The sequence below is a fragment of the Rhinatrema bivittatum genome, chromosome 1 (genome assembly GCF_901001135.1).
Source record: "Rhinatrema bivittatum chromosome 1, aRhiBiv1.1, whole genome shotgun sequence".
Taxonomy (NCBI): domain Eukaryota; kingdom Metazoa; phylum Chordata; class Amphibia; order Gymnophiona; family Rhinatrematidae; genus Rhinatrema; species Rhinatrema bivittatum.
This window is the reverse complement of record NC_042615.1, coordinates 41522233-41550028: the sequence shown is the minus strand read 5'-3', so window position 1 is coordinate 41550028 and position 27796 is coordinate 41522233. Positions and strand designations below refer to the sequence as shown.

The 27796-nt window shown below is 46.0% G+C and overlaps 1 protein-coding gene across 3 annotated transcripts in view; it reads left to right on the top strand.

The window, feature by feature from the left end:
- INPP4B (inositol polyphosphate-4-phosphatase type II B) overlaps positions 1 to 27796 on the top strand; it is a 1386300-nt gene that overhangs the window by 519659 nt on the left and 838845 nt on the right. For all 3 annotated transcript variants that reach the window (XM_029598221.1, XM_029598061.1, XM_029598140.1), the window contains exons 3-4: positions 2439 to 2647; positions 7700 to 7744. In XM_029598221.1, the coding sequence (XP_029454081.1) occupies positions 2572 to 2647; positions 7700 to 7744 (121 nt within the window). In that variant the 5' untranslated portion in view covers positions 2439 to 2571. The remainder of the gene's footprint in view (positions 1 to 2438; positions 2648 to 7699; positions 7745 to 27796) is intronic.

Here is a 27796-nt window from a genome sequence, read left to right as displayed (position 1 = left end):
CCATAGTATGATCAGATAACAAATGAAAGACTCCCTATATATGGGTATACCTGCAGATATCCCCCTCCTATTCTAGATTTAACAGATTTTTTTTAAGTCTTCTGAAGAAGTATATGTTAAGCCTGTTTTTATAATAGTGAATTTTGGATTGGAGCCAGCCCGATATTGAATCATGAAGGTTGTTTTTCTGCATAGAGATGAACTTTTTTTTTTAAGTGTATAATAAGAATCTTCTCAGATGTGGCACATACCACTCAAAAGAGAATGTAGCACTCTTTGTTGCTTGAGGCCAAGGGTGTTGCAGATTGGGACATTGTTCTTTCATGTCTGGTTAAATATGTCTTTTTTGAACCTAGCCAGCTTACACTTTTCCTTAGTGACTGTGGTTGGAACCCAGGGGTTGTTCTTCCTGGAATAACTGGACCTGAGGGCTAATTCTCCTTATGGGAATGAGCTTTCCTGGGAAGTATAGATTGAGAATACCTGCAAGAGCAATACATGATGTTGTGTATCTTATACCCCCAATATGTGGACTTGTGTTTATTCTTTTAGTTTTGCTTATTTTATTGGCATGAGAATATTGTTGTAATACATTTTTTATGCAAATATTATAAAATGGGGCAGGTTGAATAAGGTGGCAGAAGGTAGTACGTTGCAGAGAATGAAAAGCTGAAGGACAAGGGGTCATCAGATGAAGACAAAGGGAGGGAGACTCAAAAAAGAAGGTGAAAAAATAAGTTTTCACTGACATGGCGGTGGACACCTAGAACAAACTTCCAGCAGAGATGATGGAAGTCGCAGTGGCAGAATTCAAGCAGGCTTGGGACAGACAAACAAAGCAACCTTCATGGCAGGGCAAAGAAGGGAGAAGACCACAGATCAAATAAGATGTATGAGAGCACAGTGAAGTAGGCACAGATGGGCAGACTTGGGTTGGACAGGACATCACCGTCTTGATTATTCAAGAGAAGCGACTCCTCGACTCACGCAGGCCTATTTTAAAGGTGAGGCACTCCTCAAAGACTCTCTTATGCACAGAATAGTGAGGTGCCCTTCGGCAGCAAGGCCGAGTCTGAGCTACAAGAAGGGTTTCAGAGCCTAGTCTCTAGTAAGGTACATGTTTTTTGTTATCTGTTTAGAGCGGTCAGGACTACGATGAGCGGAATATAAGAAACTTTAAATAAATAAACAGTGCGGAAACAAAGGGCTTCGGCACAGGAAAAGTGTTCTGTCAAGACAAAACCAAAATATTAGCCCTGGCTGTGTTGGGAACAGTATTGCCCGCAGATCTGCATATTATAGTTGACAAGAATAGTGAGCAGTAACTATGGTCATTTGACTATTTTATAATGGAATTTGGCATCTAAACAGGGCCTTAACCGTTACAACCCTGGTCCCATTGCACCTGTAGGACGGCCAGAGAGTCCTGGTGGAGGGGGGAAAAAAAATCACAAGTGGGTGCTAGAAAAAGCAGTTTCTAGTCTTTGCTTGTTTCATGCCTGCATGTTTTCCCCCTCATCAATAGTATGGAATCCCAAAGAATGTCCTTAAAATTCACTGAACAGATGTTCAACATATTGCACCACAGGGACTGTCCAGATACACTGAGCTGCCGCTTTAAAAGCTGTTATATTTTCCCAGCACAACTGGTGCATTCTTTTACAACCTCATTGATTTATTTTTCTTCAGTTCTTTCTTGGTCATGTATATCACATTAAATGTCAGATTGAATTTGTAGCGATGTAAAACTGCCGATACTACAAGGCTTCCAAATGCCAGGAGACCCTTAAAAAAAAAAAAAAATCTCCTAGTTTTAATCAGACGAGGAAGCCTATGAATGCCTTGGTCATTTTTTTCCCGTCCCCCCCCCTTTCCAGAAAGACTGATCATTAACCAATTAAGGCTTTTATCAGGCAGAACGGCAACAGACTCCATGGGTAGCAATGAGGTGGGCAGCTCCCCCCGTGCAACCTGTTGGCTTGTCAGGGAGGAGCCGCGCGACGCTAAATTCTCTGCCCGCGCTGGCGAGGATGGACGAGGCGAGCCCGAGCCCTTGCGGCAGAGATGATGGACGCCGTCACCTCGGTGCACGCCACCAGCCCGCCGCCGCCACACGCACCCGGTTCTTCTTTAAGTTAGCAGCGCTGCGGGATCGCTACCGGAAGAGGATTTCGCTTTCGGCAGTTTTGATGGCTCCGCCAATCTAGTTTGCGGGTGCATTTAATTGCTTTGGGAGCTGCCTGGACCTAGCGGGGCGTTGGAACGTGCGAGGGAAGGGAGGGAGGGGGGCTTGACTGGCGCGGCGCGCGGCAGGAAAGCGAGGTTTTGTTTGTTTGGTTTTTTTTTGGTCCATCACACCCCGCTCCTGCCCCCCCCCCCCCCCGCCCTTGGCGTGCGGGCTCCTGATGAAGGTGTGTTCTGCTCTCTTCCGAACGCAGAGTTTCCCCAGCGCTGATCCGGACCGTGGTCACCTCCAGGCTGCATCCAAGCTGAGCCCCCCCCCCCGGTCCCTGGGGGGCCGAGGCGCTCCAGCAAGCCAACTCGCAAGCCCAGCAACTCCGCCGGCTGAGCATGGAAATCAAAGAGGAGGGGACCGCTCAGGAAGCCCGGCAGTTAGTTTCTCCTGCAGAGGAGCCTCCGCTTCCCAGTACGTATGTGCCTGCCTTTTTCTTTCCTGCATGTGCTAGTGAACAGTGATTTATCTTTTTTTTTTGCTGGGGCCAAACTTAATTGATAGATGATCGGGTGACACGCCCCCCCCCCCCCCCAAGGTCGCTGACGTAGAATAGTCCACCTTAATGTACAGGCATTTCATTATTAGACCCAAGCAACCAGCCTCCTTCCAGGACAAAGTGTAAAACGATCAGTCCCGCTGGGATTGGAGCAAAGTTTATCCTAGCCTAGGAGAAAGGTCTGCGGTGTGCATGGACTAGGGTGCAGGATATCCCACAGGAGTCTGAATCTATGTGCTAAACTTGCACAGAAAATGGCAAAAAGTTTAAGAGCACAGATATGAGATATATAGAAAAGGCCCGTGCAATGCCATCTTTTGGCGCAGGGTTTTACTATGTTTGGATTTTTCTCATTGCGCAGAATACCTGTGACATGGGTTGGCTGTGAATGGGCATTTTTTTTTTCCCCTCTTGCTCTGGGGAATTCTTCCCATTGGCTTTCTCTTGTAAACGATTCTGCTGCGAGCAGCGGTGCTGAGCATCTGGTTCTGCCAGGTTAGTTGTCAGATACTTTGTATATCGCCCCCCCCCCCCCCCCGATTATTCACCGTCCTCATACACAGACCCTTCTAAAGGTGGGCATTCTAAAGTCTTCCGGACGGGTTGCAGTTATAGCACTGTAATAAAATGCGATCCAAAAGCTTTCTGCAACTTTCTGAGTAGTTACTGTGGCATGGGATTTTTTTTTTTTTTAACTCTGCCTTGTTACAGTACATGTAAAGAAGCTAATTACCCCTTTCACAAACATCTCCCCTTGCACGCGTTTCCACCTCCTGCCTTAGTCGGTGACTTGCTACTGATTTCTTACCCAGGGGCTCCCACCAGCTGTGCTCTGCTCAGTGACTCACTTTTGGGATTCATAATATGATTTAAGAAGGAGCTCCTGGGAGCAACCCCCCCCCCCCCCCCCAGTAACGCATCACTGATCTTATTCCTTTCAGGTTTTAAGCACCACTTTGAACATGCTCACAGTAATATACTTTAGCAGATGCAGGGGTGGGCGGCATTTAAATAAATCACCTCCTTTTCCCATATTTGAAGCCATCATGCATATAACTCTGCTGGGGCTAGTGAATGACTTGATGAAGGGAACATCCCCCCTCTTGTTTTAATTTTTCTCTGCCATTTTGATTTACTCTGCAAAGGAGGGGGCTCCCTTTCCATCAGGTCCTAGCGCTAGTGGTATAACATTCCTGAACTAAAGGGAGCTGCCGAGAGCTGGTGGCATACATTTCACCCAAGCAGCCCTTGCAGGCTGTGTGTGTGCATGGGTTGGGGACCAGGCAAGGAGGGAGTCTGGTGGCTCTCTGTCCCACTGTCCTCGGGTCAGCTGATCAGGGCCAGCCCCTGTTCCAGAGCCATCTGTAGGTGTCAGTGGCGAAAAAAATCAGTAAAAATGTAAGTTCAGGCTCTGAGAGCTTGCAGCAGGCTCGGCCCCGACCTCGTGATAACAGGAAACTCGGGTAAGTCTCAGCCCCTGTGGTAACAGGAAACCAGTGGTGGGGAAAAGGCAGGGCCGGCGCGTCCCAATAGGCGAACTAGGCGGTCACCCAGGGTGCCAGCCATTAGGGGGCAGCAAAGAGCAGCCATGTGGGGCCGTGAGCGGAACCCATCTCATGGCCGAGAGGAGTAGAGACTGGGTGGGCCGTGAGCGGCAGAGACTCGGTGGGTCGCGAGCAGCACCCATCCTGCTCATGGCCGAGAAAAGCAGACACTCCGCGGGCCGCGAGCAGCACCCATCCTACTCATGGTTGAGAGTAGCAATGGTGTTGGTGAGAGAGAGAGAGGGAGAGAGCCTGTGTAAGGGTGCGTGTGTGTAAGAGAGAAGGGGGCCCTGTCTGAGTGAATGAGGTTGGGGTGGTGGCCTGGCCCGGGGAGGGGGGGAGGGGGAGCAAGGCAGAAGATTCGCCTAATACCCTTGCATCAGCCCTGGGAATAGGGAGCGGGACTGCTGCAGCGTACACCAGCTCACGGAACCCCGTGCTGAGTTTTGCTGGTATCACTGCCATTGCCATCTGCGCATTGATCCAGGTCAGGCCTGGCGCTGATCAATGTCTCTGCACTGAATTTGGAGACCGTATGCACGTGTTTGCTGTCACCGGGTTTGGCACCAACAGCCATATGAGGTAAGGGTTGGAGATGGATTAGGGGATTAAGGAGGAGGTGGGAACAGGTCATGGCGGTGGAATTAGAAGGGATAAGGTCTCCCCCTCTTCCAGATCAGAAAGGTGAGATCCCCCTTTCCACTGCTCCAGGAGGCCTCTGCAAAAGTTCGCTTGAGGATCGGAATTTAAACTTACTCTCTGCACCTTTGGTGTGAAAGGTTACTAATTTGTTTTGTTGCAGCCCTTGATTCTAGGGATGCACAAGGGAAAAAGACCCAACATTGTTTTGGTTCATTTTTTCATTTCGGTGGTAGGGGGTAAGTTTATTCAGGTTTTGGTTCATTTAATGTTTCGATTTGGTTCATTTGCCAAATTGAAATATTACATTTTTAAAAATCGCACAACAAAATAAAACATCAAAACTGTGCCTCCCTGGAGCCCTGCTGATGCCTCAGGTCTGTGGGACCCTCATCTCCCCCCTTCCACCAATAATCTAGGCCAGGACTGGGGCCTCATCAGGCTTGGCTGAGGCAACCCCAACCAGGGCCTCCCTGGACCTTTTCACCCCCCTCGCAAATAAGCCAGGACCAGGGTCTATCAGGCCCTCACTTATCCCTTCTGTAGGGGACTTCAAAGCAGAAAGGGGCAGGAAGATCCCTGGGTGCACCCGATGTGCCAGCTTCCTTTTAAAAACGGTGCAAGTGCCTGCATATTGGTGGGGAGCAGAGGAGTCTGGGAAGGCCAAGGGACCTGAGTCAGTAGGGAGAGGGGCCTGCAGAAGCTTATTTTATGTTGGGGGTTTTTTTTTTTTGTTTTTTTTTGGTCAAAAGATCTGAAAATATGCAACTTTTTAAATATTTTCAGGTTAATCTTTTTTTGGTTTGTTCTATTTGGAATGAATAAAAAAAAAAAAGCTTTTTATGTAACAATTTGTCAAAAATGAATTCACATCCCTACTTGATTCTACAAAATTCTAAGGTATGCAAGACGTCATGATAAATAGCTGAATATCCACCAAGCCACCTTGAGCATCTTTTTTTTTTTTTTTCAACATGGTAACAGTTACTGCAGATCAAACATCTGGCCAGTTCTATGGCTCAAGAACTTTTGTAGAAAATGTCATCAAGAAACATAGCACTGAAAACTCCTTTAGCATGTAGGTGCATCCACAAAAGGATGAAGGATTAGCCTTGAGGTTACATTGTTGGTTCTGTTATTCAGCAGATGTTCTGAGACCCGAGTTTAAGATTTGCATCTGCTTGGGTTCTCTTTCGTGTTCGATGTACTAAAGAATGGTACTGCGACTGGAAATGTTAACGGATATTTAATGCTATCACGAATGCTTAATGGGGCCGATGCAACACCGTGCACAGCGGCTAGCGCACAGTTTAACACGTGATTGGACACGCGTTTTGGATGTGTGTCCACAACCTCCAACAGACACACACAAGATACTCTGTTCCTCCGTTTTTCCCAACCTGCTTGACAGCTGCCTCTCCTGGGTGCCTGATGCCGAAGAGGCGCTAGGGAAAATTTGTGCATCCCTAGAGCCTCCTTTTTTGCATGAACCCTAATTTAAATATGGCATCACGTGCCCAGGAGAGGTGGCTGGGCTCGCGTTAGGAAAATGGGTGCTCAACACTAAGGGGGTCATTTTCAAAGGAGTTACGCATGTAAATGTGACATACTATCGTAGCAATTTTCAAAAGCTATTTACTCGAGTAAAGTGCACTTACTTGAGTAAATCCTATGGACAATTCAATGGCATATATTGTAGCAATTTTGAAAAGCCCACTTACTTGAGTAAAGTGTATTTACTCGAGCAAAAACCAGTTTTGCTCAAGTAAATGCTTTTTAAAATCAGGCCCTAAGTGCCTGTTTTCTGCGCACAAATATTGCATCGGCCCCATTGTTTGTTAAAAACACTGTTAGCATGAGCAGGCTAGTTTATGCCCATTAACCACTTACGACAGTGTTAACGTGAAGTCTTTGCTAACGAGATGCAAAATAGCACAGTGAAAAAGTAAGTGTGCAAACTGCTTTATGGGCACATTAACACAATGCACTTAATTATACCTTGGGGAGATGTAGTTGCAGTTTTGCAATACCGTCTACTTATATGTGCACACTTTGGCATCTGTGAAGTGCATGCCTTATTTGCATGTCATTAACATGAGCTGTTAGCACACATGATAAACATTGCATTTACATGCGTTGACGGATGATATTGATGCTCTTTACTACATTGCCCCTTTTGGAACTTTGGACTGGAGTCATTAAGACTTTTCTCTAATTCTGTTATCTGGGAAAATATTTTGATGAATCAGGTCTTTTATCTCCTTATAGCTCTCTAGGTTCTAACTAAAATCAAGGTACTTGTTTTAATCTGATTTTCCTGGTCAACAACTTAAAAACAAAAAGTTAATAGAGTTTTTATATACCTTCTGAATAAGCCTTTAGAATTTAAAGCTCAAAGTCCATGTCTTCCAAAGCAATTAATGTATTCTTCAACCTTTCTTAATTCTGCTTGCAGTTGCTTAATTTTTAGGATAGATAACCACATCAGAACAAGATCATGGAAATGCTAAGCTTTCTGCTTCTGTTAATACAGATAGTGCTGCTGAATGGGGAAATGATCTTCCCCTGCAGACGGCAGCTGAGATGGATTTTCTCCTCAGAGGCACGCACGCTTTGCAGAGCAGAAAGGCTCTCCATTACAAAACTGCTTCCCGTCAAAAGCACAAAATACCAATGTATCTCCTCCCAGCCACAGCAGCAGGAAGACACTTTTTTGATGTAGGATACAGTATTTGAAATGCTGTTTAATCAAAATCTTTTTGTTTTTTCCCTCATCTTCAACAGGTATTCAGAAAGTTCTAAACGAGCCCAAGCTGGAATTCAATATTGGTAAGAGATACCGCTTTGGATTATCATGCTTCTGTATAGAACAGAATGTATTTGTAAAAAACATGGTGTACATGAAATGTGCATATATATGGCTACACCCTTGACACATTGATAATTTTGTGGGCAATTTTGTAACATGGCGCATATAAAAAGTCAGCAAATACACACATAAGGTTACAGCAGGTTTCAAAATGGACTTGCACGCCTAAGTCTGCTTTGAAAATTATCCCACGAAATCTAAAGAAATGTTTTAAAATCCAAAAGTGTGTAAGCCCAAACCCCTTCCCGCCCCCCGCCCCCCCCCAGGACTGCTTCTACTCAGTCCAGGAAAGCTTACGTGCAGATCTGACATATGTATTTAAGTCTACCTGCATATTGGGGGACAGTTTTGTAAAAGGCCATTTCTATGCATAAAACGCTGTTTTACCTGCAGAAGTCCTTCTAAGAATTACCCTCTTTGGGGACCTCATAGCTTCCCAAACCTGGACTACTGACCCCCACATCAGAAAGCTTTTTAGGATATCCACCATGAATATGCAGAAAATAAATTTGCATCCACTAGATCTTCGGTTTATGCTGCATTATCTCACGTGTATTCATGGTAGTTATCCTGAAAACCCAACTGCAGGATCACCAGGCCAGGGCTGGGAGATCCTGATGGGGACTCTTCTATGAGAAAACAAAGCCTAATTCTGGAAAGATTTGTCAACTGGTTCCAATTTTTTTTTTTTCAGGACAAGTTGAACCAGTCTTGATTTTACCACATTTCTTAAGGAAATCAGACACGTAATCCATATGTGCCATGGTTCAGTGAACCTGATGTTAGTGCTGGGTAAAAATTAGTAGAAGCTATTCTTAAGACGGTGTCTCCTCTGGTGCTGGAGCCTGCGCCTTCGATGTTGGTGCCACTGCTGGAGCGCCTCGATGTTCTTCTTGGCATTCTCCCCATGCAGCCGATGCCAGTGTCCAGTGTGCCTTTGATGCCCTAACTCTCTAAATATAGATCCTCACCAAATGAGCATAATCAAGACCACACACTACAATTCACCCGGGGGTAGATTTTAAAAGAAGCGCGATCAGCCTACTTTTGCTTGCGCATCAGACTCAAGCAAAAGTACGCTGGATTTTAGTAGATACGCGCGGAGCCGCGCGTATCTACTAAAATCCTGGATCGGCGCGCGCAAGGCTATCGATTTTGTATAGCCTGCGCGCGCCGAGCCGCGCTGCCTCCCCCCGTTCCCTCCAAGGCCGCTCCGAAATCGGAGCGGCCTTGGAGGGAACTTTCCTTTGCCCTCCCCTCACCTTCCCCTCCCTTCCCCTACCTAACCCACCCGCCCGGCCCTGTCTACACCCCCCCCTTACCTTTGTCGGGGGATTTACGCCTCCCGGAGGGAGACGTAAATCCCCGCGCGCCAGCGGGCCTGCTGCGCGCCGGGCCGCGACCTGGGGGCGGGTACGGAGGGCGCGGCCACGCCCCCGGGCCGTAGCCACGCCCCGTACCCGCCCCCAAAACGCTGCCGACACGCCCCCGGAACGCCGCGACGACCGGCCCCGCCCCCCGACACGCCCCCGACACGCCCCCCTCCGAGAACCCCGGGACTTACGCGAGTCCCGGGGCTCTGCGCGCGCCGGGAGGCCTATGTAAAATAGGCTTCCCGGCGCGCAGGGCCCTGCTCGCCTAAATCCGCCCGGTTTTGGGCGGATTTAGGCGAGCAGGGCTCTGAAAATCTACCCCTTGGTGTATAATTTTTACAAAATGTTTTTTACATATAGGTGACCCTCTATATTCCACCTTGGCACTGTTGATAACAACAATTCTATATACCAATTTCTTCTTTCTAAAAAAATTTTTTAGAGAGCAGGAGATGGTTTCATATATTTTATAACACCATCCAGGTGTCAATGTTATTTCTTTTAATCATTAACACACCTTCCGCCTCCAATAGTTTATTTTAAATTTTTATGTTAAATGCCAAGCTGGGTTACAGAGCGTAAACCCTTTATTTTTAATCACTGTTTGTGTTCCATTGTTTAAAAAATTTTTTTTACTGTGTCTAGCACTTTTTTATTTTAATAAGCCGTCCCGGGACCAACTGCAAAGTACTTAGCTTTCTAGCGAATGTCTTTTTTTCTCCCGACTCGCGCAAGTTTCGACATTTGCAAGTTGCTGTCTTCCTCAGGGTATATTTGTTCCTTAATGAATGATTTTCTTTGTAAAACTGGTATCCAATTTCTCCGGTGCTCAATAGAGCCTCCGCTCCTCTCTACCATTCCCGGCGGCGTCTAACGGCAACCGGTGCCTTCTCCGGATACTATCCCAGTTCCAGGATCCTCCACGAAGGAAGGACCTTCAAGGCTGGAGGGACCATTGAGACCCTCTGTTTTGAGGCTAGCGTTGCCTGGTCCGGGTCCTTTGGGGCCCTCGATGCCCTTGGTGCCCAAGCTGCTGGGCCTAGCAAGTCCCCTCCCAATCTTAGTGTAGATGAAGCCCCTTACGACCCATGGGGGGATGATACCTCCGAGTCTTCTTCAAATGACTTTGGTGACCTCCCCTAAGATACGTCCCTTCCGAAGGAATGGTGTCGGTTCCTGCCTGTGGACTTAACCTTAACTGGTTTCGTGTGGGCTATGGCTGAAGCCATCCCGTTCCAGTTTCTTACGGAGGAGGACGCCAGGCACAAGATGCTGGAGGTTCTCCAGTTTATGGATGCCCCGAAGGAGGAGGTGGCTGATCCCATCCATGAGATTTTCAAAGAGTTGCTCCTTAGGATTTGGGAACACCCCATCTCTGTGCCCCCGGTAAACAGGAAGGCCGATGCAGTGCATTTAGTACAGAATGCTGTGGGGTTTGAGAAACGTCAACTCCCGCACCAGTCGGTTGTGGTGGAGTCTGCCCTTAAGAAGGCCAAGGGTTCTCGCATCCATGCCTCCGCTCCTCCAAAGTGCCATCACAGGGTGCTGGATGCACTGGGTAGGAAGGAGTTTCAGGGAGCCATGCTGATTGCCTGTCTTGCCTCCTACCAGATTTATATGATGCAGGCAAGCAAGAGGTGCAGTCCACCTATGATGCTTTTAAGACAGCTGCAAAGGTAGTGGCCATGGGAATTGGTACCCACCGGATGGCCTGGTTATGGGCCTCAGATCTCCGATCGGAGGTGCAGGAGAGGCTCGTGACCTACCATGTAATGGTGAAAACCCCTTTGGTGACATAGTGAGGGATGCTGTGGCTCAGTTAAAGGATCATCATGAGACTGTAACATCTCTTGTCCAGTATGTCGGACCCACCATCCTCAGCTAGGAAGTCCTCACATTAGGGCCCAAAAAGGTCCTTCTACCGCCAGAGGAATTATTACCCTTCCACCTCTTGCATCCAGTCCCAGCGGGTGTGCGCTAGGGCATACCCTAGACAGCAGTGGACCCCCAGGCCTCAGCTGGTGCTCCAAGGGTTTTGACTGGCTGAGAGGGTGCATAAGTCAACTACCCATACCCTTGCCGCACAGTCGGAGGTCGGCTATGGTTCTTCCTGGACCATTGGCCCAGTAGTACCTCTCACCGGTGGGTTCTCTCCTTCGTTCACTGAGGGTACAAGTTGAACTTCCTAGGTGTCCATGTGGACGCTCCCCCGTGCCCCTCTTGAGGCCAGAGCCATCGAGCCCGTTGTGCTAAAACAGCGGGGGCGGGGCTTCTGCTCCTGATATTTCCTGATTCCAAAGAGAACAGGAGGACTCCGTCCTATTCTAGATTTGAGAGCCTTGAACAAGTTTCTTAAAAAAGAAAAGTTCAAGTTGATTTCTCTGGACACCTTGATTCCCCTACTACAGAGAGGAGATTGGCTTTGCTCCCTTGATCTAAAAGACGCCTAAACCCACATCGAGATCTTCCATAGTGACAGGAAGTATCTCTGGTTTGTGGTGGATGGGCAGCACTTTCAGTACAGGGTATTGCCATTTGGCCTGGCCTTGGCCCCATGCATCTTCTTCAAGTGCCTGGCCGTGGTAACGCATACCTCCACTTAGGACACATGGCCATGACCATCCATGTTACTCCCTTGGCTCACTTGCATATGTGCAGAGCTCAATGGACCTTGTGGTCCCAGTGGTGACAAGCCACCCAAGACCTCCACGCCCGCATCCATGTAACTCCTCTTCTCCGGGACTCCTTGTCTTGGTGGGAGAGTCTTGCCAATTTGGAGCAGGGTGTGCCCTTTCAAAATCCCCCTAGCAGATTGTGCTCACTATGGATGCATCCAACCTGGGGTGGGTTGCCCTTGGGAGGAGCTCCGCACCCAGGGCCTATGACCCACCCAGGAAGTACAATGTCAGATCAACATCCTGGAGCTCTTGTGTGATCCAGTACGCACTCTGAGCATTTAGGGATCGGCTGATCAACAAAGCAGTTATGATCCAGACCAACAACCAGGTGGCGATGTGGTACATCAACAAACAGGGAGGTACGAGGTTGTTCCTCCTGTGCCAAGAAGCAGTTCAGATCTGGTCTTGGGCTCTGTCGTGGGCTATGGTGCTCCAAGCCATGTACCTGGCTGGAACAGAGAACATGATGGTGGACAGGCTGTGTCAAGCCTTCCGACCTCACGAGTGGTCCCTGAATCAGGAAGTATCGGATCGGATCCCAGACGTGGATCTGTTCTTATCCCCTACAACAAGTAAGTGGATCATTTGTGCTCCCTGTACAGGGTGGATGGCAATCCAACCTCGGATGCCTTTGCCCGGCATTGCGACAAGGGCCTTCTGTACGCATATCCTTCACTTCCCCTGGTGATGAAGAATCTCTTGAAGCTTTGACAGGATAGGGGAACTATGAACCTCATAGCCCCTCATTGGCTGAAGCAGATTTGGTTTCCCACTATTGCAGGATCTCTCCCTTCGGGAACTGATCAGTCTGGGGACCTCTCCAGACCTCATCAGGCAGGATTGGGGAAGGCTGCGCTATCCCAATCTCAGGATCTTGTTCCTGACGGCCTGCATGTTGAGAGGGTAATTCTGCAGCTCCTCGACCTCTCTGATGATGTGTCTCACATCCTGGTGGCTTCCAGGAAGCTTTCCACTAGGAAGTTTTATGGCCTGAAGTGGAGAAGGTTTTCTATGTGGTGTGGGAGCCATGGCCTGGATCCATTCTCCTGCTCCACACCAAAGCTACTCTATTTCCTCTTGAACCATTCAGATGCTGGCTTAAAGACCAACTCCGTTAGGCTACACCTGAGTGCTATCTATGCCTACCCCTGGGGTGTGGATGGTTTGCTCATCTCCCATTATGGGACGATTTATGGGACGGTTTATGGGATGGTTTGCTCATCTCCCATTATGGGACGATTTATGGGGGGGGCCTGCTTCAGCTGAAGCCTCCCGCCATCTCCTGAGACCTTTCAAGCCTTTGCATTCTTGTGACCTCAGGTACCTGACCTGGAATGTCATGTTTTGGTCACGGTCATGTCGGCACGCAGTCGGTGAGCTTCAGGCTTTAGTGATGTATCCCACCCTACATGAAGTTCTTCCATGACAGGGTGGTTCTGCGCATGCATCCTAAGTTCCTGCCTAAGATGGTGATGGATTTTCATCTTAACCAGTCAGTCGTCCTGCCTTTTATCCCAAGCCTCATTCGCATCAGGGCGAATGGGCTCTGCACAGTTTGGATTGCAAAAGAGCCTTAACCTGCTACCTGGAGCGGACAGCAGGCCATAGGCAGTCCACACAACTCTTCATCTCTTTTGTCAGGAATAGATTGGGAGTTGCTGTTTCCAAGCAGAATCTGTCTAACTGTTGGCAGATTGTATCTCCTTCTGCTATGCTCAGGTGGGACTGTCAGAGCTGTGGCAACTTTGGTGGCCACTTGCGAGCGGTCCCTGTGGACGAGATCTACAAGGCTGCAGTGTGGAGTTCTCTCCACACTTTCACCTCTCATCACTATCTGGACAGGGATGGCAGGCACAATAGAAGTTCCGGCCAGTCCATCCTTCGGAATCTCTTTCAGCTGTAGAATCCAACTCTTCCTACCTAGGGTCCATTGTTCGGATTCAGGCTATCTCCCTCTGTTACCAACAGCACCAGTGTTGTTGTGCCCGTTGGTACCTGGTTAGGTGTCTGTTAGTCTTATCATTGTTTGAGAGTAGCCTGTAGCTAAGGATTTACTCGTTTGTGAGGACTATCATCCTGCTTGTCCTAGGAGAAAGCAGAGTTGCCTATCTGTAACAGGTGTTCTCCTAGGACACCAGGATGTTAGTCCTCATGAAACCCACCTGCCACCCCACAGAGTTGGGTTTTTTCCTATGTTTGTTGTTTTATTTTTTCATAATTCTGTTACCAGACACGTGGATAGTGGCATGCTGGGCATGCTCAGTGGGCCAGTTTTCCGTGCGGGGCTCCATCTGATGATGACACCCATGTGTGAGGACTAACATCCTGCTGTCTTAGGAGAATACCTGTTACTAATAAGCAACTCTGTTTATATGAGAGATGGATTGTGTGAGAGAATGAATATGTGTGTGTGTGTGTGAAGATAAAGTTTGTGTGGTCCTACCTCCCCCCAAGGCACAGCAGTGTTGGGTATTTGTTTTAATTATTCGGTGTAATTTGATGTTTGTGTTGTTTTGAATATTTTTTTGTCTTTTTGGGAAATATTACAACATTTTAATTATTGTATTTTTTTTAGTTATCAAATGTTTTGAAATATTTTATTGGTGTAGGGGAAATTTTGGATATTCTATTTAACTGGTTTGAAATATTTTTTCTTTTTATGATTTTACTATTGGGAGTGATGATTTCTTGATTTTATTTTTTAATGTTTTATGAAGACCGGTAATGTTTCTGTTTTTCCATTGTTGGTTTGCTTATGGAGGCTGGCTTGTTGAGGGTTCCAGTTCACTTTTTCTCTTCGTACTTCTATTTATACTTTCTGGTCTTCTTATTCTGTGTTTGGTCAGGGTCTGTCTGCGTTCTCCATGTGCGACCAAGGTGAGGTATTCTGCTACCATATAATTTATCTGTAAGGATCTATAGCAGTCTGATTTGTTCTGTTTTCCTATTAAAAGGTGTATTGGTGCTATAGGTCTTGGTGTAGTATGTGCAGTGTTGCCTTTTCATAGATAAGCTTGTTAGGGTTTTTTTGGTATGGGAGGCTTACTATATTGTAATGGTAATTCCATTTATTCATGGTTTTCTGAGGGCCAAGCCCACATCCAGCACACATTACAGAAAATGTAATTCCATAGGTGTTCCAAGTGCCTGTTTTTGCAGTGTTTTCTGGTTCACACCAGAGCAGTGCATGTAAATATAATATGCATGTTGTAAGTGATATTTTTGTCTCAGAAGATTGACTTTTGAATGTGCTTTTTTTTCATGTAAAATCTATTATAAATGCATATTTGAATTGTGTGTATGTGTGTGCAAGGCTGTAAGGTTTGCCTAGGGTTTCTAATACCCTTCCCTTGACCATGGGTTCCGTTTTGGGGGAGGATGTCAGATTTTAAAAATAAGATTGCTGGAGGGAGCTGGCCTTTTTTTTGAGAGGCCAGGAGAAAGACTGAATGAATGGAGAGGGATGGGAGGGGGGCAGCACAGTAATTGTTCGCACAGGGTGAGCTGGTCGATATTGTGTATCTGAATTTTCAGAACTTGTTTGACAGAGACCCTCATGAGAGGCTCCTCAGGAAATTAAAAATTCTTGGGATTAGGAGACAATGCCCTATGGTGGGTTGATAACTGGTTAAAAGGTAAGAAACAGAGAATTGGACTAAATGTTCAGTTTTCCAAATGGAGAAATGTAAGTGGTAGAGTGCCTCGGGGATCTATGCTAGGACTGGTGCTGCTTAACATTTCACAAATGATCTGGAAAAGGGAGCAGTGAGTGAGGAGATCAAATTTGCAGATGATGCAAAATTATTCAAATTTTTTAGAAGAGAAGCAGGCTGGGAGAAACTCCAGGATCTTGCCAGTCTGGTGAAACTGAGCAACTAACGAAATTTAATGTGGAAAGTGAGGCACACAGGGAACAGAATCCTAATCTGTCTGTACCCCGCTCACTAACCTCAAACTGATCCTCAATGACACCCCCCTTAAGATAAAATCCAGAGTCCGTAGTCTGAATATTATCCTGGACTCCAAGCAACACGTGGATTCACAAATCTCCATGGTGGCTAGGAGTGCCCTCTTCCACCTCAGGTCAGGTTGGTACCATTTTGAAAAACAGTGCAGACGGGCCCAGAGCTAGGGGGCGCTCCGAGCTCCCATTGACCCCCAGTGCTTATGATTTGGGGTATGGGATGGTTTGGGGGAGGGGGGAGGTGGGGGTCTGGAAGACTCTCCAGACCACCAGTTATCTATTTTTGGAATGATGGTGGGGGTTGGGAGATCCCTAGACACCAGGGATTGCAATTTATTTGAAGGGCGGGGGGGGGGGAGAAGGTCATTTAACTAAAGGGGCTTTTTTGCATTTTAAGGGGAGGAGGCCATCATCACGGGCTTGGCATCCCAGACATTTTTTTCTTTATAGGGGACAGTGCCACCTTGGAAGGTGGCAAGGGGTGGGGAGGGTCTCCGAAGACACCCCCCCCCAGGTTGATAATTTGTGGCTTTGGTGGGGGAGGGCTCTTTTGGACCTTGGGCCTTTTAAGCAACGACAGCCCCAGCCGAGATGGCCATCATCACATAGGAAAGTCCCCTATCATGGTGTGATTTTTTATTTTTTTTGTCACACTTTTATGCTGTGATAAAAAATCACGCCACAGAACAGCTGAGATAGTTGGTCCCTCTCCGACAAACTATCACATGGACAGTGCTTTGTGATATTTAGCCTCTCCCAAGATAAACTATTGTGGCTTATGAAACCTCTCTCTCTATATGTGGGTTGCCCACAAAAACTTCTGTATTGCTTGCAACTAGTTGAGAATGCTACCATCCGGATGCTATATGAGTGCAACCGCAGGGACCGTACCAATCCAGTACTCCTAGGCTTTCACTGGCTTCCAGCCCTCTACCGAACTCAGTTTAAAGCCTAAAAAGGCCTAGGCCCTAATTATGTGAAAGAACACCACCTTCCCTTACAAGCCTACCTGGAGACAGAGATCTGAAACGGAGGTTCTCCTACATCTCCCTGCTCCCAAAGACTCCAGGGTGGCTCCAAGCTGCAGTGCACCTTCCCCCTCTTCTTTCCTAGATTATGGACGCCTCCCAACAGAAGCCAGACTTGTGACCAACATACTAACATAGCATCACACGGTTAAAAACCTGACGTTTTCACCAAGCCTACCCTTCCAACCCTCACTGTCATCACAGTTGATCCTTTCAAGTTAAAATTAATAACTCTCTATCGGACAAAATTCCAATTCAAACAGGAGTACCCCAGGGATCTACTTTGTCAGCTACGCTTTTTAATATTTATGTTTTGCCTATTTGTCATTTACTTGCGCGTCTGGGTTTAAAATTTTATATGTATGCAGATGGCATACAGTTTTTAGTGCCTGTTGAAGAGTCCATTGAATATACTTTTAAGATTATTAATGTTTACATTTCTGCCATAAAGCAATTATTACAGCATTTAAAGCTGATTTTAAATATGGATAAAACTGAAGAGAGAGAAAATGTAGTCACAATTTCATTCCTGATTTGATTATTGATAAAGTTGCTAAAATAACTCTCTCTTTTTTTGCTCGTGACCTTCTAGTAAATATTGATACCGAACTGAGTATGAGAAAACAAATTGGGGTAGATTTTATAAATTTGCGCACACTCGTACTTTTGTTCGTGCACCAGGTGTGAACAAGTGTACACGGGATTTCAATAGATACGCGCGTAGCCGCACGATTCCATTAAAATCCGGGGTCGGCGCGCGCAAGGCTGCCCAAAATCGGCAGCCTGCGCGCGCCGAGCCGTGCAGCCTGCCTCCGTTCCCTCACAGACCGCTCCGAAATCGCCCCCGGATGACGCGCCGGCCATGTCACACCCCCTGATGATGCGCCAGTCGCGACACACCCCCCAGGAAAGCCCCGGGACTTACGTGTGTCCTGAGGCTTTGCGCGCGCCGGAAGCCTAAGCAAGATAGGCTCGGTGCGCACAGGGGGCGGTTTGGGGTAGGTTTTCGGGGGTTATGCACGTAACCCTCTGAAAATCTACCCAATTGCTTCTAAATTGAAAGACGGATACTTTTAATTATTAACACTGAGAAGATTAAAGCCACTTTTAGAACATTATGATTATAGAAGTGTTCTTCAATCATTTATATCTGCAAATCTATTTTACTGCAATACTCTACTCCTTGGTTTGCCAGCGTCTACAATTAGGCCACTTCAAGTATTGCAGAACTCCGCAGCTAGAATTCTCTTGGGTAAAAAGAGATACGATCACATCAAGCCAGTTTTGGCCTCTCTGCACTGGCTTCCAATAAATTATCGAATACAGTATAAGACTGCATGTATAATTCACAATGGGGTAGATTTTATAAATTTACGCGCGCGCGTACTTTTGTTCGTGCACGTCGGCGCGTGCAAGGGGGTGCACATTTGTGCAACCTGCGTGCGCTGAGCCCGGCATGCGCTGCCTGTTCCCTCCGAGGCCGCTCCAAAATCGGAGTGGCCTCAGAGGGAACTTTCCTTCCGCCTCCCCTCACCTTCCCCTCCCTTCCCCTACCTAATCCACCCCCCCGGCCCTATCTAAACCCCACCCCTACATTTGATGGCAGATTTACGCCTGCTGAAAGCAGGCGTAAATCTGCACGTGCCAGCGTGCTGCTGGCACGCCATCACCCGACCCGGGGCTGGTCCGGAGGCCTCGACCACGCCCCCGGGCCGGCGCCATGCCCCCGGTCCCACCCCGAACCGCCCCTGACCCCCCAGCCCCTTTTACGAAGCCCCGGGACTTGCGCGCGTCCCGGGGCTATGCGCGCGCCGGTGGCCTATGCAAAATAGGCGCGCCGGCGCACGAGTGCCCTGCGTGCGTAAATCCGGCCGGATTTACGCGCGCAGGGCTTTTAAAATCCGGCCCACTATAATCTATGGAGAGAGAACAGAATGGTTGAATTTTTCTTTAAAGTTACGTGTTCCGCAGAAGAACTTGAGATCTGCAAACAAAGGCCTTTTAACAATACCAACGATCAGATCAGCAAGATTGAGCCGAGTGAGAGAACGTGCAGTGTCAATAGCTGGATCCAAATTATGGAATACATTACCACCACATCTGAGATTAATGGTAGACAAGAAAAAATTTAAGGCAGAACTAAAAACTTGGCTTTTTCAATGTGCGTACACAGAAAATGGGCAACAGGCGGCTGTCTAGGTCTAATTTCAGCTTTTTATTAATATTGAAATGTATTTTTAAGATTTTTTTTACTAATACTTTTTAGGAAAATTAAAGGAATAGCTTCTCCTTAGTTTTAAATTCAGTTTTAACAGCTACATTTTTCTATTTATGTCTTTTAAATTTTTTAGCTGTTATTACTATTTATTGAATGTTTTGCTGTATTTCTTTATTGTATTTTGATTGTAAACCGTTGTGAAGGCTATGCTGATGTGACTGTTTATAAAAAAACAATCTCTAAACTCTAGTATGCTGCACATGTATTTTACAGGCAGCACACCATGTAAATGTTAACTCTGACATATATAATTAGTACTGTATAACCTTTTAGTATACAGAATGTACTGTCTATAACACCCTGTACCTCACTCTGAGTACAATGATAGGAGAGCAAGTAGAAAATATTTGTAATAATTAAATAAATACTATAAGTTAAGTGCACAGTGCTGAGTTCCAATTAGGAATCACCACCCAAGAAAAAGATGTTGGAGTCATTGTGGACAATACATTAAAATCCTCAGCTCAGTGTGCAGTGGCGATCAAAAAAGCAAATAGAATGATAGGAATTATTCGGAAAAGAATAGAGAAAAAATGGAAAATATCATAATGCCCCTCTGTATTGCTCCATGGTATGCCAGCATCTTGAGTTTTGAGTGCAGATCTGGTCATCTCATCTCAAGAAAAAGATATGGAGGAAGTAGAAAAGGTGCAGAGAAGGTCAACTTAAATGATAAAGGGGTTGGAACTGGCTTTCTTATTGCGGAAAGGCTAAACAGGTTAGAGCTCTTCAGCTTGGAGAAGGAATATGATAGAAGTTTATAAAATCATGAGTGCAGTGGAAACAGTTATTTACCCTTTAAAATAATACAAGACCATGGGACACTCCATGAGACCAACAGGTGGCATATTTAAGAGAAATTGGTGAAAGTACATTTTCACTCTACACACAATCAAGCTGTTGAATTTGTTGACAGAGGACATGGTCAAGGCATGTAGCATAGCTGGATGTAAAAGGAATTAGGACAAGTTTCTAGAGGAAAAGTCCATAAACAGTTATTAGCCAAGTAGACTTGGGAAAGCCGGCGCTTTTCTCTGGAAGTGAGCCACAAGGAATGGATCTGCTGGGTACTTCCTAGTGACCTGTTGGAGACAGGATGCTAGGCTCGATGGACCTTTGGTCAGATCCAGCATGGCACATTTTGATGGCAGTTTTCAAACGGCTTGAATGGTGGCAAAATCTGTGCGTACATTATAGACATGGATGCCACTTTACTGACTATTTCCAAAGTGAACTCATATGCAGAATTTCGCTATGAAAATTCTCGCATAATTGGCCGTCTTTGCACATACATTCACTCATGTAAAATTATATCTCAGAGAACATAGCTTATACATGCACATTTATGCACATGGGGCGGATTTTAAAAGGCCTGCGCGCGTAAATCCTTCCGGATTTACGCGCACAGGGCCCTTGTGCACCGGCGCGCCTATTTTGCATAGGCCGCCGGCACGCGTAAAGCCCCGGGACGTGCGTAAGTCCCGGGGCTTTCGAAAAGGGGCGGGAGGGGGCGTGTCCGGGTGTGTTCCCGGGGGCGTGCTGTGGTGTTTCGGGGGCGTGGCGCCGGTCCGGGGGCGTGGTCGAGGCCTCCGGACCAGCCCCCGGGACCGGAGGACGGAGCGGGGCTGGGGGGGGGGGTTAGATAGGGCCGGGGGGGGTGGGTTAGGGAGGGGAAGGTGGGGGGAGGGCGAAGGAAAGTTCCCTCCGAGGCCGCTCCGAAATCGGAGTGGCCTCGGAGGGAACAGGCAGCACGCGCTGGGCTCGGCGCGCGCAGGTTGCACAAATGTGCACCCCCTTGCGCGCGCCGACCCCGGATTTTATAAGATATGCGCGGCTACGCGCGTATCTTATAAAATCCAGCGTACTTTTGTTCGCGCCTGGTGCGTATTTTTTAAAGATCTACCCCATACTTTTTAATATCAAAAAGCATGCGTGTAACTGCTCCAGCTCTGCAGTTTGCATAAAAATATGCATGTATGCATACAGAGAAGAGTAACCAGTAAGAAAAAGGAGGTGATAATGTCCTTGTACAAGTCCTTGTGAGGCCTCACCTGGAGTACTGTGTTCAGTTCTGGAGCCCATATCTCAAAAGAGATAGACAGGATGGAGGCGGTCCAGAGAACAGCCTGTACTGGAAGACTTATGAGGAGAGGCTGAAGGATCTGAATATGTATACCCTGGAAGAGAGGAGGTGCAGGGGAGATATGATAGAGATCTTCAGATACCTGAATAGTTTTAATGATGCACGGACTTCAAACCTTTTCCAGTGGAAAGCAAACAGTAGAACTAGGGGTCACAACATTAAACTTCAGGGGGGACGACTTAGAATATTTTTTGATGGAGAGGATGGTGGATGCCTGGAATGCCCTTCTGGAGGAGGTGGTGAAGACAAAAGAAGTAAATACATTAAAAAAGGCATGGGATAAACACTGTGGATCCCTAAAGGCTAGAGTTGGAAATTAAGGAAAGGGTTGGGCCATTTGGTCTTTTTCTGCCATCATTACTATGTTACTATGAAACTGGGTTGTGCATGTAGTACTCGTCTTGGGCTATTTTAGGATAGGCATTTATGCGCAGAAAACTGGTTTTTAAAATTCATCCCTTTGTTCTTAAGAGGTAAAACCAGGACTAAATCAACCGATTCTAAAAAAAAACAAAACAAAAAACCAACTTGGAGCCTGTTGGCAACCCTAATTTTGGACTCCATATATTGCTTTGGGCTGTTTGGGAGCCCGCAGAGCTTCAGAGGTCCCGGTGAGAGCCTGGAGTGCCAACAGATGATGCTATGCTAGGGACACCTGCAGCTGAAAACTGGAAGGGCATGAGTAACACGAGTGTCCAACTCCAATCCTCTAGAACCAAAAACAGATTTGTTTTTCAGGATAGCCACACTGAATGTGCATGAACTTTACATGCATAAAACAAAGACAGTGTATGCTTATACAGGGTGGCCCATGGAAAAGTAGCCCACCTCCAATGCACTGATATTGGAGGCGGGCTACTTTTCCATGGGCCATCCTGTATATAGATAGATAGAGAGAGATTTTATATACTATGTATATTCCTTGTGGATGCCCTGAAACTTGAGGCCAATTCAGGCTTTTGTCTTCATCTTGTACTCTTCCACCTCCCCTCCCACCCTATAACCTTCATCTCCCCCTCTCTTGCTCCTTCTCTCGCGCTTGACCTCCTGCTTCTGCTTCCCAACCCTTCGCATCTTTCCCCCTCTCTGTGTATAGATAGTATCTAAGCTGTCTACCTTCCCATCTCGGGTTCTCAAACTTTCTTCTCCCCATTTCAGTAGGCTACTCCCTCAGTGTCCTCCCATAGTACCCCTGAAGCATCCAACATCCTCCCCTCAGTGACCCCCCCCCCCCAGCCTCAATAATCATGTCTTAGTGCCCTCCCCAGTGTCAACCATCCCTGCTTAGTGTTCTCAACCTCAGTCAACCCTCTCCCACCCCCAGCTGCTAGCAGCAGAGTGAAGCTGAAAATTTGTATCATGTGGACATTGAAGGACAGCATGCATGCACGCTCAACGTCCCTGTGGCAGTCCTGCCACTACTTCTGTTGACGGTGCCTGTGCTGATTTTCAGAAGCTGCTGCTACGAACTCAGACCGCAGCAGGACCAAGGTGGGGGATGGTGCGCGCACATGCACTCCTTCAATTACCATGGGGACAAACACCTCAAACATAAGGGCTGCAACTCGAAAACCATCCTCAGAAAAATGTCATCTTCACTTAAAACACCCAGGGCAAAGCTACTGCAATACAAAGGAAGAAAAACCACAGACCCATTGTAATAACATACAACCCAGAGCTAGAAGAACTGAGAAGTCATAAAAGACCTACAGTCGCTTCTCCTGGAGGATGAGTCGCTGAAAGAAAGATCCCCGGCTCCACTGATACTAGCCTTCTGGCAACTTCCAAACCTGAAACAAAAACCTAGTAAGAAGCAAGCTTCAAAGAGAAACTCAGAAGAAAATGGCAGACATCCTTGTGGTAAATCTTCCTGCAGACTATGCATGCACGCATCACAGGACCCCCACAGTTACCCACATGGAAAAGGGGCGTCTACTCCTGCTTCTCCTCTAATGTAGCATCATTCATTGCAGAAAATATTTACTGACCTCACTGCTTCTCAAGCCTAAATACTCCGAACACGTTACAACAAACAATGTGTACACTCAGGTAAAAATTAAAAAATACAGGTTTAAAGCAGGAGAAACCTATTTAAAAAAAAAAAATAAATCACAAATTAAAACAATTGTCCCACAATACTGGAACCACTACATAGGACTGAGCAGGGAAAAAACAACTAAAACTTAACAGCCATTTCTTCATTGCCTTCTGAAAACAGAGTGCTAACATTATTCAAAAGCTAGTGAAGACAAGAGAGTCTTTAGAACTTTCTGGAAGGTCAACTAGTTACATAACCGCTTCATATCAGGCAGCAAATTATTCTAGAGAGATGATGAAACCAAAGGCCCTATCCCAGGTCATTTTAATGACATTGGATACTAAGCAGAAATCTCTGAGGCCAGTATTCAAAAATACTTAGCTGGATAAGTTGTCCTGTATATTTAGAGAAATAAACATCCTGCTGAGTATCCATGATTAATGTTCTCCTATTACATATAACTGGGTAACATCAAACCTAACCGCCTATCTTTTGAATATTGATGGTTAAGTTTAAAGATATCCAGCCTCGTGTTGCCAGATAACTGTAGGCCGGCTGGGAGGCGCCCATCTTCTTTTCTTCGGCCTCCGCTGCCGCCGGCCTCGATTTTAATTTCTTCGGCCCCCGCCGGAGACCAAGCCGGAGGGCCGAAGAAATTAAAATCGAGGTCGGCGGGGGCCAAAGAAGTGAACACCGGTGCTGCTAACAGCCGCCGGAGACCAGCTGTTCAGCTGGGGGCCTTAGATCAGAAGGGTGCTTCTGTGTGTGTGTGTTGTGTGTATATGTGAGAGAGGATGGTCCTTCTGTGTGTGTTGTATGTGTGTGTGTGTGTATATGTGCGAAAGGAATCTGCCAGTTTAAAAAAAAAATGAAATGTGATAATACATATACCTCAACTTTTGTGCTGGTAGTGCAACTTTTGAAAAGTTGGATGAAAGATGAAATTACTGAATTTTAAGCATCCCTCTTCTGGAAAATAAAATTTAGCAAAGTGGGTAGAGACAAATACGAAAGCAAAAAAAAATTAAAATGTTTAAAATGTTCATCTCAGCAAAATCACAAATTTAAGATACTGATGCCAGTTGGGGTTTGGGGTTTTTTTTTTTTTGAAGCATAATTTAAGCATGAAGACTAGAATAGTTCCAATCTGAAACAGTTTTGCTATTTTTTTTTAAGCCTTTAGAAAATGTATATTTTTAAATGACTAAGCCTGGAATCTTCCCATTTAAAAGGGATGTTGACTAAGGATGTCTTTCAGTTCCATATCTCCCACATGAATAATCATATGACTGATAGTTTGAAGAAAGACACTTGCTTTATTGCCTGAAAGCGTAAAACAAGAGAAGCTGTACGGTGTGGGTGGCTGTCCCTTGGGAAGATAGAACCTGAAGGAAGGGTGTCATTTCGCCTTCTGATAGGAATGTGGTTTTCTTATTTAATGATTGGGATCATCACTTTCACTTTTAGTAAAAGTGAAAAATGCTACAAGTCTGAAAGCAGGGTGCTTCTGTGAGAGTGTAATGTGTATGTGAGACAGGGAAGGTGCTTCTATATGTGTGTGGTGTGCTTGTGTCTGCTTTGTGTGGAAGAGAGATGGAGCATGTTTTTGGCCTGCTTGTGGCTGTGAGAGAGGTCATGTGTGTGATTGAGCCTGTTTGTAAGTGAGATAGAACATGTGTGTGATTGAGAGCTTGTGTGTAAGTGAAATAGAGAGAGCATGTGTGTGATTGAAATCCTGTGTGTAAGAGGGAGAGAGAGAGCATTGTGTGATTGAGAGAGACTGGCCAGAGAGTGAGACTGATCAGGGAGATGACTGGTATGTGTGTGTGTGTGAGAGAGAGAGAGAGAGAGACTGGTTGGGGAGATGATTGGTCTATGAGAGACAGAAACTGGTCTTGAGGGTATGACTGATGTGTGTGTGTGAGAGAGAGAGAGAGAAGAGACTGGTTGTGGTCCCTAAGGAAGAGGACCGTGAGGACAGCTTCAGCTGCTACTGCTGCTTCTGGTGTGGCCTGCAAGGGAAAGGAATAGGAGAACTGCTAGAGAGGGTAAGTAAAGGTGACTTTTTAAGTTCATTTTTCTTGATTGACTACCATTTTAATTATTGGGTAGTATGTGATGTGTCTGCTGTTTTAAAATATTTTACTGGTGTTTGGTAAAGGTTTCAAAATTTGCTTGAGTCTTTAATTATTAGATATTCTATTCATCAGCTGTTTTGAAATTATTTTATTAGTATGATTTTATAATTATGATTCATGATTTATATATCTTGATTTTATTGATTGTTTCATGAGGAATGGTGACATTTTTGTTTTTCCATTGTTGCACTGTATAGAGTCTGGCGTGATACGTTTTACAGTTTAGTTTTTGTCTGCACATTTCTATTTATACTTTATATGGCTTTATTCTGTATTTGGTGAGAGTTTGTGTTATGCATGCAAAGACTGAGATGAAGCATTCTTTTAGCATGTGGTTTCTCTGTAGGGATCTGTAGTAGCTTGGCCTGTTCTGTTTTCCTGATAGGAGGTGTATTGATATTTTAGATTCTGGTGTAATATTTGTGGTATTCTTTTTCATAGGTGGGGTTGTTATTCTTTGAGTTTTGGCAAATAGTACTGTGTTGATATGGGAGGACCATGCCGAAATATAGGGGTGTGTACATATATATGTAAATTATATTGTATATGTAATTGGGTACCCATGGGCCAGTATGGAGAAAAATCCCCCGGGCCACTATTTTCCCTCAATCCGCCCCTGCCGCTCGCTGACCTTTTCAATGCTTCCTCAGAGTCTGGAGTAGCTCTGGAGGACTGGAAAAGGACGGATGTGGTTCCTATTCATAAAAGTGGAAGTAAAGAGAAGGCTGGGAACCTCAGGCCAGTCAGTATGACCTTTGTGATGAGCAAATGAATGGCATCACTGCTAAAACAGAGGGTAGTACAATTTTTGGAATCCAATGGATGGTCAAAGTTTTTGACTGAGTGATCAGAAAGTTGGATCAAGGGAGAATGCTAGATGTATTTTACTTGGATTTCAGCAAGGTCTTTGACACAGTTCCACACAGAAGACTTATAAATAAATTGTGCACCCTTGGTATAGATCCTAGAATGACTGGCTGAATGGGAGGTGAGAAAGGGTGGTGGTATATGGAGTTTTCTCTGAGGAGGGGGTTGTTACTAGTGGTGTGCCTCAGCGAACGGTCCTTGGAACGGTTCTTTTCAATATTTTTGTGAGCAGCATAATGGTAGGGTTTTCAGGAAAGGTTTCTTTTTTTTGCGGATGATGCCAACATCTATAATAGAATGGACAACCAACTAACCTTCAAACCATATATCAAATCTATCCTTAGCAGCTGCTACTTCAAACTACAAACCCTCAAAAAGCTCAAACCCCTTCTCTACTTCTCTGATTTCCGCACAGTACTCCAATCTATAATTTTTTCAAAAATTGATTACTGTAACGCACTCCTACTTGGACTCCCTGCTACCCACATCAAACCTCTACAACTCCTTCAAAACGCTACTGCACGCATCCTCACTAATGTCAACAAGAAAGACCACATTATTCCCACCCTCATCAATCTCCACTGGCTTCCCATTCACTCACGAATTATATACAAGACCCTTACCCTCATCCACAAAAGTATTACTAACGAACATTACAACTGGCTAAACCCACCTTTCCTCCCTCGTACCTCCACAAGACCCACCCGCTCCTCTCTCCGTGGAACTCTTATTCCTCCTTCCATAAAATCCACCAGACTCATCTCCACCACCAATAGGGCCATTTCCCTCACAGGCCCCTCCCTTTGGAACTCTATGCCTCTTGACCTACGCACCGAAACCTCCACACCCACATTCAGAAAGAAACTCAAAACCTGGCTCTTCCTCCAAGCATACCCCCAAGCATCATCATCACCTACAAACACCCTAACCCTACCACCATCTCTCACCAACACCCCCCCTACAGGACCTACACCCAACACCTACCCCCTCTAAGGAACTACAAACCTCTCACTTAACCTCCTGCATATTAAAAAAAAAAAAAAAGTTAGTACAACCACACACATTTCCTCACCTCAACTACGGTTGTCTTCGCGCTTATACAATATTGTATATAACCTATGTACATATCAATTGTTCCTCGAATCCCTGTACATATCTTTTCCTTATGTATTTGTTTCACCCTCCCCCCGCCTCCTCCATTGTCTCGACTACCCCACCCCTCCCTCCCTCCCTAAGTTATCTAATTATTTGCTATGTTACTGCGTTTATGTTACACACTGTTCTTTGTAAAGGCTTTGCCTATATATCTTTTGGTTGTAAGTTATTTGTAAACCGGCACGATGTGCAAACGGTTGTCGGTATATAAAATTAAATAAATACAAATAAATAAATAAATAAGGTGTGGAAAACGTGAGGAGGGATCTAGCGAAGCACGAGGAATGGTCCAAGGTCTGGCAGCTAAGATTTAATGCTAGAAAATGCAGAATAATGCATTTAGGCTGCAA